Source organism: Nymphalis io, chromosome 23 (assembly GCF_905147045.1).
Source record: "Nymphalis io chromosome 23, ilAglIoxx1.1, whole genome shotgun sequence".
In the NCBI taxonomy this organism is placed as follows: Eukaryota; Metazoa; Arthropoda; class Insecta; order Lepidoptera; family Nymphalidae; genus Nymphalis; species Nymphalis io.
In genome coordinates this window covers 6,052,728-6,065,276 of record NC_065910.1, presented here as the reverse complement: position 1 = coordinate 6,065,276, position 12,549 = coordinate 6,052,728, and the positions used below count along the sequence as shown (strand labels likewise).

The window sequence follows — 12,549 nt, the reverse complement described above, 5'->3', positions numbered from 1 at the left end:
ATCTTCGTTCACGAGGCTGATGACGCATTAGCGATGGAAGAATTGGTTAATATTTCTTGCATCGTCAATGTTTATAAGCGGTGGTTACCATTTTAAATCGGGTTAAAATAAAATTAAATCTTATGACGAAAAGTTTAATAAATAAGACATATTATTACTCAGTACAAGAATATGTGCTCGTTGATTTTGAGGCAATTAATTTCTTATCAATATTAAATCGTACAATTTTTTCCTTATATTCGTTCTTTATTAAGGAAGATCTTAGGAAGATAGATTATTTCATATGAAATTAATCTCATTTATTTCTTTAAGGGCTACTCAGTTGAGTAATATATCACGCCCTAGCCTGCCTCGCATTGGACGTGTATAAATACGAGCGCCATCTTTGGACATTTATTTCGAAGAGTTATAGCTATAGAGCTGGCATTTACAAAAAAATATATTTATCTAAGGATGACAGTGTAATTAATGCTACCTACCATTATTAATAAAAAAATGAAGTCATGATTATAATGTATATATGATTTATTTATTTATACACAAGTTTTGTTTACAATTCTTATACAAGCCTTGAATTTCAAACTAGCTTTGTTTTAAAAGTCTGTTCCTTCTAACATTTTTGTTACAATAATTGTTTCATATGATTATGTATTTTATTTATTAAAAATAAGGCTACTGAGGTTCTTGTCAGTTTTTCCTCTATATTTTGTGTTGTATTTTCGAAATAAGCGTTATGCATATTATACTAAACGAAGACAAGACGTCCTAAGTTAGTACGAGTCATGAACTAATACCACTAATATAGAAGTTTCGTAACAATTGCGATTTTTAAATTTCGTAACAATTCGTCGTCGCGTTTGGACTCTACTACCACTTACCATCAGGTGGAGTAGAGTCATTTGCCATCCCGGACATATAAAAAAAAAGAAAAAAAAAGAACATTGACAGGTCGGACGACGCGGAAATCAACAAAAAAATTATTTTAACTATCTTGCTAAAATTAAATAAATATTGATTGAAATCTTTTTTGTTTCATTTTTCATTCAAGTAACATACTATGAATGTCACTGCTGGGCTAAGACCTCCTCTCCTTTTTTTTTGAGGAGAAGGGTAATCGTCTTTAGAATCTAAAAAAATCTATTAAAAAACTTTGTACTGGTTTTAAAGAATTTTGCGCGCATGGAGCGATTTGACATAGTTTGAGTTGATATTTAATTTTAGATATATATAGATTTATATGTAGATTTAGATATATATTATTTTTATTAGATATTATATGTATATATGTAGATTTAGCTAAAATTATATGTACTATAGTAAGTCTTACTCTATATATATATATATATATATATGTATACAAGAATAACTCATTGACTGATATATCAACACATAACACAAACTACTGAGACAGCGCCATGAAAATTTGGTTATTTTATAAGAAAAGAAGCTTAGCACTTAGGAAGGATTTTTAAAAATTGAACTACCGACTTTACTCAACGTATAAAATATAAAAGGGATGAAAGCTTGTATAAGGGGAAGAAAGAGCTATGGTAATTGGTATTTAAAAATTCTGAATCATGATTCGAGCGAAGCCGCGAGTAAAGCGCTATTATCAATAAAACAAAATATACTTTATGTTCATATTGCCAATGACAAATGATACGTAAAACTTAAAAACGAATAATTCGTTTTTTATACTTACTTTTTTTATTATAATAATTTTTCATATCTTTCTTATGTTCCAATTAATTCAAAAATTATTGCACAGATAATTAAAAATTTGTATAATAAAAGATTTGTAATATATAACCTCTAAACTTCTGTTGAATTTTGTACCGTATTTTAATTGAAAACAATGAAACTTATATTTCAATTATGTCGTGTCATTTAAGTCTCATTCTTATTACTGATGAATTACGGTTGATTTTAGACTAATAGGTGACAGGCTTATATTAACTTGAATATGTAATATTAAATCCAAATTCGTGTACGAAAGTCAGAATCGAAGGTTACTTTCAATTTCAGTTCGATTCGCTTTTACTTTTAGCTTCTATTCATTGCTCGGATTTCCTTTTAAAAATTTTCTTCGCTTAATACAATTATATCAGCAAAGCTAACCTTTAAGCTCCGTCTACGAAAACATGTGATTTTGCGTTGCGAGACCGCGCTACTTGCAAAAGTATAGGCGATAGATTTCCAACCTTTTCTGGATCATCAGCCATTTTTAAGATATATATATATATATATATATATATATATATATATAGTTAATAACTACGAATTTTTACTTAACTCTGTCTTACTCTGATACGTACATACATACTTTAACTTTAATATTTATTTATGAAATTTGTTGTTAAATAAATATTTTGTTATATATACTATTAAATTAATTTATGTTATTAGTGTTATAATTTGATAAGTATTTTTAAATTAAATTACCTTTGCTCTTACTCCTTAATTTATATTGACTTTGTCTCAAGCCCGTAAGGTTCTCTGGGAGCAATCGCTATTTAGCGATAAAATCGTTTTTATGTAATTTATATTGTGAATTTTATATATCTGTGTTTATTTTATAAAAAAATGTTGTATATTATCTGCTAATTTAAAAAAGAATATAATTTTTAATTTATTATTAAAAGAAACAAATAGGTTTTCGTTCCCAAACGGTGGTAGATTTTAGACAGTCAATTATTGATTTGATTTGACGCTTCTGTATTGAATGAATATGTTGACTTATTATTCTGATAACATTATTAAAATTCTTAGGTAAATTTTCATTTGAAATTTCTAGCTATCGTTATTTGAATCGATACTCTTTTTTATAAAATATTTAGACGGACTGACAAATGGTCACCACCGCCCATGTAAGATCACTCGGCGATGTAAGAAGTATTAAATATTACTTACATCGCCAATGCGCCACCAACCTTGGAAACGAAGATGTTAGTCCCTTGTGCCAGTAGTACACTGGTTCACTCACCCTTCAAACCGGAACACAACAATACTAAACATTGTGGTTTGGCGGTGGAATATCTGATGAGTGTATGGTAACCAGGTCTTCAAATACTTATCACCAATTAAATATATATTCCTAATTCTAACTACGCTTCCGACGTCTTGAATTGGAGTTTTTCCTACACGTAACAAGAATTATTTTAATTTTATATAATATTTGTTTTTATTATTATTATTTTACTCGTAACCAACAGCGTTACAGAAATGGTTGTACAGTTATTACTCATTACTAAAGTAAGGCCACATAGGATTACAATTTTATAATACGAAGCTTGAGAAAAAATAAAAGTAAAGACATATTAATATTTACAGTAAAAAATAAATAAAAATAAAAACTTTCTTGCTTAATATTAATGCGAGAAAATCGGACGTATGCGGGCGCGCGTGGGCGCGCTTGTGTGTGTGTGTGTGTGTGTGTGTGTAGTTAGAATTTGGCTTACGCATATGGAAAAGGTTGGGTTATATACGGGATCTATAATATTATTATTAAACGTGGTAGTCTTAAATTATATGCGTACGAAGAATCGAGTTGAATCAATGATTTGATTTCATTATGATAAATTAAAAATATATATAATTATGTATAGTAAAATAAGAAGCTTATTCGTATTCTACTAAATAGAATTTCATTAATTTAATTTTTGTTGATCGTCGTGATAATAGATTTTAAAGCTGAAAAATTCGGAATCGCAGTTATCTTTAAATCGTTATTAAGAAATATTCGTAATTATGTTTGAAATAAAAAATATTCAAATTATATATTACAATATATGTTATAAGCTATACTTGTTAGATAACTGTATACCAAAAAAATAATAATTTTAAATATATATTTTAGTCATATTTTATCAATTTATGAATAAACCGTAACCATAAAGATATAAATCGATGCGATTTTTTTATTATTAAACTCGTAAGGCAACGTTCAAAAGTAATGTATTGACCGTTTGTTTATTCGTCGACTTACATTGCAAAATTGGTCTTAACGAGAAACCCTTATAATTTAACGTGACAATAAACATATGGTAAAAACCTGAAGGTACATTGTAAAAAATTTTGAAAGAAATTTTGAAATTGCATACGGAAATTGAACTGAAAATCGGTAATAATCAACATTCAAATATAAAACTTAACCTCTTTATAATATAGACTAAAATAAAATAACTAGCATCATATTTTATAAATAAAAAATATGACATTAAGTTTAGAAAAGTAAATAACTACAATTAAATTTACACTATGTCAAACAAAATACCTAATCGTTACTATAATCATTATTAATTTTTAATTGGTTCAGTTGTCAAGAATAATTATTAAATAAATTTTAATACTTTAGCTAAATAAGAATAGAGCAAATATATATTTTTGCAAAATAATTCAAATAAAATGTAAATGTAATAAATTCGAAACAAATCAACATTAAATAAAACGAACAGCAATGAAATATGATATTTTAAAAGTAAATTTAATAAAAAATGGAGGACGCGGAGGCGAAATGTAAATATTTAAACTTCGTTAAAAGAATTCAACTTTCGTTCAATCGAATATTGAAATTGCAAATTAATAATTCACTCACCAGACAGATATGGCGCGAAAAACAGCAAAAACATCCAAAATTTTGTATCCATTTTTAAATATTATACACATTAAGTTCTAAAATACACAATTATGTTATGTTCCTATTTTAAAAATAAATTCTAACGTCACAAAACGTTCCATTTTTAAAAGTCATTCGTTCGTTTATTACATTTTTAAAACGCTCCATACTATGATATATTTTTTAAGAAATTAGTTCTTTGTTACGAAAAAATTTTCGCGATTTCCCGCTCTTTTATCCTGGAGTAGCGTGCGCCTCTCGACGCGTCTCAAATGAAACTGAGGACTGGCAGAGTTTCCTACTAGTTGTTTCCGAACGTTGAAAAATCACGAAGCTGTATTATTGAAGTGAAACTTCTTAGGGTGGTTTGAGAGTGAAATGTTCAAGTGCAATTTTGTATGTTGTAAAAGTAACGTTTTTTTAAAACGATTCTAACAAAAAGTGTTTTCACTTTGGTAACCATTATTTTTTTGAATTATTATATTTTATAATAATTTATGAAACTTTTTTTAACTGGCTATGACTAATCAAATTTGAGTTTTATTTTCGTTTAGGATCTATTGTTAATGATCAATTAAAATATAAATAGTCATTGTCAAATTTAAGTTTTATACACAAAATACAGGCCAGTCACAATCGAATCATTTACATAATTATAATGCAATTAAATTCGAAAAGTTTATAATGCGCCAGTGGTAGGGGTAAACAGATTCTTGCTGTTGCTACATAATGCCACTCTTGGGCTCTGACGTTTGAAGAGATGATCGTCATAGCGGGAGATATTTCGTATATCCCCGTTTAACTCTTGAATGTAAGTAAATATTTTCGTCATTTCTTTTGCATAATTTTTGCGAATTTGACGTCTTTATATCGTGAGAATTATTTCAAAAGGATAACGCAAATGTATAAGCGATTATTGTCATTGTGAATTTGTATTTAAATATTATTAGTATTCGCCCGCGACTTTGCTTTCGTATAATTGGAGAGGGGTATTCGGAAATAAAGTAACCTATATCGATGCTTAAAGTTCAAGCTTGCTTCATACAAAATTTTATCAAAATCGGTTCAGACAGTTACTTTCGCATATAAATTTTAGTATAGATTTAGTAAATACGTTATTCTAATAAATAATATAGTTTATGTGTTGTATTAGCAATTACAGTCAAAATCGAATTGAACCAATATGACCATGTGACTAAGACAAGTGGTAGGTTGTAGGTAGAAGAAGCGCATAGCGATTTTAAATTCAAGTAATGCTTTTAATTATTAAGTCTAGTAATTGATGTTGAACAATTATAAGGAAATGAAATTGTAGAAATTAATTAAATTTATTTTCGTTTCGTGAAATTGTATCCTAATTAGAGTAATAAATGATCTTGTCTTCGTTTTTGAACGGACTTTAGGAACTGACTGCCGTATTTAAAAATAATGCTTATTCATAAAATTATATAAATTAATATATTATTATTGTTATTCAAATATATAGGCTAGCGCATGGGCTAGCGAAATTGAGTTTATTTATATCGTGAGAATTATTTCAAAAGGATAACGCAAATGTAAAAAAAAAATTTGGAATAACCTACCACCTCCTTTACGTGAAGGTCATTTTTCAATTGTAATTTTAAAAAAAATGTCTTAAAGAATATTACCTTCGTCTACAAGTAGAAGTGGCTACGTAACAAAAACTTTACAAATTAATGCGAATGAAGCAAAATATGAAAGAATAGAATCCTAAAAACTTAGACTTCTCTTTATTTTTATTTAGTCATAGTTTCAATTGTCCTAGCCGTGACGTACACGTAGAGTTATGGTTGTTATGATGCGAAGATGTGCATGCGTGTATTAAGTTTTTGTTGTTCTATTAATGTTCAGCTTTAAAATGTAGTTATTGATCTGGAGAAATTGCTTATTTACTTCTTTTTGTGCTATATAATTATGTCACCGGTTTCTCTTTTACTTGCTTTTATATCAGTTTTTGTTTTTTTTTTTATTTTTTGTTTTATCATTCTCATTATACTTTAATATGATACGGAACGGTGCGGCGCTCTCAACTAAATCAACATAATATAGAAGGAGCAAGCTGAAAATCAGCGCTGGGCATAGCACAGCACATAGCTGAGCTTGCAACCAATTGCGATACGGTCGTCAATGAAAAAGAGTGGTAAATTAGAAAAAATGTGTCTAGTATGAATAATTTGTATCTCATAAAAAATATGTATGTTTTTCTTAAGAGTTACTTTGTAATGTACGACCTATCTGAAGCAATAAATTTTTATTATTATTATTATTTTTCTGATTGATTTGCTTTCAAGATCATCAAGAAATTTGACATAAGCGTTGTCAGGAGTACAGATTGAAAAGAACATACGTTACCAAAAAGCTCCTTCTCCCTCACTCATGGGTAAAGCCGAGGGAAGAAACTAGTTATTTGTTAATGTGTTTTTTTTTTTTTGTGTTACGTGTTTTTCCATGACTTCAACAAACGATTCTAAAGCTATTATGACAATGATATGGCAAAATTAATTATTATTTTAGTAGTTATTATGTTGTTAGTGGTTATGTTTTTAATGAACAATATTAAACAATATCAAAATCAATAGCATATAATTTATTTTTAAACTTTTTTTAATAGTAAAAAATATCGTTTACCATTCACAATTTTTCCTATTTCTTACTGTATATATTTTAAACGATGTTTCAAAAACGTTTAACAAAAAATACATGACGCGTACGTTATGTTTGGATCGCTTATTTGCGTGACGTTGATTGTTTTAATACTGTATACAAGCGCTGCTAAAAAAAAGTTTGTTTTAATATATAGGAATTGCATTGGTTATATACTTTAAGTAAGATGTAATATATTAATTATTATTATTACTTGATTCTTAATTAGATTTTGCAATGGCGTCTAACGTTTCACATACTTATTTCGTGTTTATAATTTATCTCGGGAAAACATCGTGAGAAAACATGTCTGTGATATCTGAGACGCGTGTATCCACCAGTCCGAATTGGAGCCGCGTGGTATAATAAGCTCCTAACATTCTCCGCAAACGGAGAGGAAGCCTTACTTAAAGAGGAGTTATATACTTACCTGGCGGTAGGGCCTTGTGAAGACAACATTCCTTCATTTCTTTGAATACAAAGCAACCTCAAGTTTATTTATTTCTAATATACTGGTGGTAGGGCTTTGTGCAAGCTCATCTGGGTAGGTACCACCCACTCATCAGATATTCTGCCGCTAAGCAGCAATATTTAGTACTATTGCGTTCCGGTTTGAAGGGTGAGCGAGCCAGTGTAATTACAGGCACAAGGGAAATAAAATCTCAGTTCCCAAAGTTGGTATGGTAATTATTTCTTACATCGCCAATGTCCGCCTATAACCTAAAAAATATAATAAAAAGAAAAACTTAAGATTAGCTTAATTGAAAACTTAAGGTATCAAAAATATAACAGCCTGTTAATGTACAATGTGTTTGATCCTGCAATATTCGGTTTTAATTCAGGTGTTATATCCACTAGGCCATCGCGACTCATCTAGACTCCAGACCAATTACTTTAACATCTTAGTAGCTTTTAATGGCTTTGGATTAAAGTTAATTATTGCTTGATTAAAGTAAAAGATTCGATTTAAAATTATCAACTTATTTATTCTTTGCTATCTATATGACCCTTATGTTGTACATCTTAAAGTCCGTTATTGATTGATCAAATTAAAGGCCATTGCTGGGTCATATGTAGCGACTTCAAGAACACATGGTTGCTAATTCCACTGGCACCAGATGGCAGTGCAAGTCAGCCATTACTGTATGTCATCTTTGTTGGTTAGGGTTGGAATTCTATCGACAACAGCAAATTGTAAACATATGTAACATTTTGCAAAATTTATTTTAAATGGATAATACTGTTTTAAATTAATAAATTAAATAAAAAATATTAAAAATTAATAATAATTGTGATTAACATTTTTTAGGTTCTTCCTTTAACAGAGATCTTCTGAAATAAGATCTAAGTTATATAGTTTCTTTCTTCTCTATTTTCCCTTCTCTCTCTCTTAATTACATAGATTGTTGATTGTTGACTTGTAGATCATGAGTTCCCAGGTTGTAAAGCTTGTGTGTGTGCGCGACGCGCACGTGTTTATCTGTGTATATGTGTGTGTGTGTGTGTGTTCATGTGCGTGTGTTTTTACTATCAATAAATCCTCAATAGCAGCGTATCGTTTAAAATATGATAGTATTTCACTAACTTACATTGCAAAGTACGTAAGTTGATTCTGTATCTGTTCGTTCATTGCTATTCATTCACTGAATGCTGCAATGAATGCAAACAATCGCTAAGTTTATAAGTAGAACCGATACGAACGAAAAAAAGAGATAAATCTACGTAAATCAGCGCTTAAAACAATTAACAATACAGAATTCTAAAATGTATTCGAATAAATTATGACTTAATTAATTGAAAGCTACAATAAGCGAAGTTGTGTCGGCTTTGGTGAATTATTAATCATTTTGTTCATAATTAAAACGTTTCTGTTTGAATAAATATGAGCGAAATTAGTAATAATTAAACGATTTGACTTTACCAATGCCAAATGTTTATACAAAATATTAACAATACCGTGTGGGCTGGAATATATTTTAAAATTATAATTATAACGATATTATTAGTAGACTAAATGTAGGTAGTTTTTAAAATATTTTTTATAAGATTTGTTGGTATTGCTTGATTAAAGTAAAGGATTCGATTTAAAATTATCAATTAGCTTAAAAGGCGCAAATATAAAACTCAAATTTAAAATGATATCTATGCGCTATTTGCCCTTGTCGCTTGGTTTTTTTACTTTGGAGTAATAGTGCAAAAACTTCCATATCGCCTACGCTCATTTTTTAAAAAGTGTTTTGTCAACTTCTAATATATAAAAAAACGCGTCATTGATTTAATTGTTTTATTATCGATGTCGCATTTTCTCATGCCTAGTCTTTGCTGTCTAAAAGCTATTAGCAGTTGCCGTCGGAGGCGCACCTGCGACTGTCATTTCCTACGGAGAGATTACTTACCTTTAACGTTACATGTATGTATGTCTCTCACAATATATGTGCTATTTTACAATATAAGTAAACTCAACTCAGCCTATGACTCCGTTCGTGTGTTTATTTTAACCTGTAATTAAAACATGTTAATACTTTCTTTTTAATATTTACCTATAACGACTTACAAATAAATATAAACAACTAGTGTTCGCCTACGGCTTCGCTAGCATGTTAGGTAGGGAGGGAAATTTTGGTTCTTGTAATAAAGTAGCCTATGTCCTTCTTGCTTGTTTATTTCTTCTTCAAGCCTGCTTTATACCAAAATTTCATCAAAATCAATATAGTGTTCTAGCCGTGAAAGCTTAACACACAGACAGAGTTACTTTCGCATTTATAATATTGGTATAGATTAGCAAACAATAATAAATATAGTCTTAATATATAACACACACGCCACAGATCATAGGAAAAATCCTTATCTCTTATCGAATTGAAATTTTACTCCGCCTCGTTGTCCCAATGCGTATTGTTGTGGCTAATTTTTAAACAAAACGTCAGGCAAGTTTAATCACGACGCTTGAACCCGCAATCATCATCAGCTATGATTCATCTATTATAACCATTGGGCCATTACGGGCCATATATGTTTAATGTTAATGTTTTTTATTAAAATATATTTGTGTTATTTACATAGACACGGTTTGTTGTATTTAACGCTAAGGCTGTTAAAACATTATGTTAACAGACAACCCGTTTAAGTTTTACAGATAAATAAGGCTAAAGGCGGTAAGTTCATAAACTATTGTAATAATCTTGCACCTGATGTTTCCAAGGTGCTTATGAGATCTTGTCTGTGTAAGCAAACTCGAATATAAGTAGGTACTTTACGATCGTACATTATGTAAATGATTAAACAAAGTTGCTGGACCTGTTCCTAAATGATGGTAGCTGTGTGCAATGCTCTCTGAATATATCTTTTTGTCACATATTCGATCCACCAAACAGCGATACTTAGTATTGCTGTCCCTTCAAAGCCAGTGTCGTTACAGACACGAGTGATACAAAATAGTTCCCAAGGTGGTGGTTAATAATTTTACAGTACCAATTTCCAGGTGGTGGTAGATAGAATGGGAGGTGGTGACCACTTGCCATCAGGTGTCTAAGTTGGTACTATTATTGTACGTTGATGATAATATGTCAGAAACCTCCACACAAAACACGTATAGAAATTTTAATTACCTAATAAAATTCGTTACGTTGTTTACCACAGGGGTACCGTTACAGCGGCTGTCTCTGACTTACTTAATACTAGTCACCCGTCCCGGCTTCGCACGGTCGGTATAAGGATCTAAAAAATATATTTATATCGTAATAATAAAATCAATTTAGGTTTACGCAGCGCACGCCAGTAAAGCTCTGTCGTTATGATTTTTTTCGACATCTTCAACAATAATCGTTCATTTGTGTAAACATTATGAAAATCCGTTGTACAGTTCTTGAGTTTATCCCGGTCAGCCAGATAGACAGATAGGCGTGGCGGTGGGGAATTTCTTTTATAGTATACAGTGTCATAAGTACGAGTATATCGTCTATTTTATACGTTCCTCTTTTTGTTAATTATTTGTATAAGCACAAATTTATTAGTAACTACTAAAAATCCAGCCTCAGACAAACTTCGAATGACTTATTTTCACCTTATTTAAAACAATACAAAAAAAAAAACAAGTAACAAAAGTTGGAACGAAAGTCGACTAATTTGTTGAGCAAAAAATGAAAGTTTGATTCCAACTGGCATTTGGCTCAAGTTTTAGACCTCGCTGAAAACAGACTTGCATAAATCTAACTCACAGTGGCGAATTGTTTTAACTGAAAGCCGAGTGGTGTGAGTGAACGCGTATTTGATTTACTAATAATCATTCCGTTATGACTTCTTGACGGTCCTATGCAGCAGCAGGTGTAGCCAGGGGTAGGAGGGGGGGGGAAGTGCATTCGATAATCGTCAAAGCACGCTTAAGCGATTTTGAATTTCGTTTACGTCCAAATGTCATCTGTCAATTGGTCGAAAGAAAATTAAAAGATATCAATCGATATAAAATTTTCAATAGTCGATTGTTAATACGGTAAATCAGTCCACAGAGTTAAGTATTTTCAATCGCTCGTATTGCGGTCAATTTCAAAGACTGGCTAATTAAGAAGAAAATATTATAGCACATGAGAGTTTATTTTCGGGTGGCGACCAGGGAGCGGTTAGAGCAATGCCTAGTACATGACTATACTGCAGACATATGAGACTCCAAAAGCCGACGCTCTCCTGAGAATTCCTTAACAGAAAAATCTAGCAGCTATTATTGGTTGAGCTGATATTTAAATCCAGAATATGGGTCTTTATGAGCATACTACAGGATCAAAGAGGATGTTTTTTTTATTTTTACTTTAAATAGTAACAGAGAAGTTAAAATCTTTCGAAGTCGTTTTTAGCCCATAAAACTTTGAAATGATTTAATGTCCTATATTGCTCAAAGTGGTTTATTAACATTCTTTTCATTCATTTACGCGAAGGTGATTTGTGAAGCTCTTAATATATTTTTGCATATATAACCTAAAATCAAAAGTAGTAGTAATATTATAAGATTAAATATAGTGGAAGCTATCACCAATTAAAAATTTTAATACAAAAATACCAGTAATAATGTAAGCCACTCTTTATCTTCAATACATCTATTAACAAGTAATAATAAGATTTCTTGATTAAAAATTGGTAGACCCTGATATTGGTATGTTTACACAGAAACTGTCTAGTTAATGATATAAGGTTAATATTGAAAAAAATATCTACTTCTATGTATAATCGCTTATCGCTTATAACTCGATCAGATAGCAAGAAATTGCGGTTGTAGACGA

The 12,549-nt window shown here is 30.2% G+C and overlaps 1 protein-coding gene across 1 annotated transcript in view; it reads right to left on the bottom strand.

The window, feature by feature from the left end:
• Positions 1-4,683, bottom strand: part of LOC126777491 (cell adhesion molecule Dscam2-like) — a 97,660-nt gene extending 92,977 nt beyond the window's left edge. The window contains exon 1 of the mRNA XM_050500499.1: positions 4,595-4,683. Within this exon, the coding sequence (XP_050356456.1) occupies positions 4,595-4,646 (52 nt within the window). The 5' untranslated portion in view covers positions 4,647-4,683. The remainder of the gene's footprint in view (positions 1-4,594) is intronic.
• Between the last annotated feature and the right edge of the window lie 7,866 nt (positions 4,684-12,549).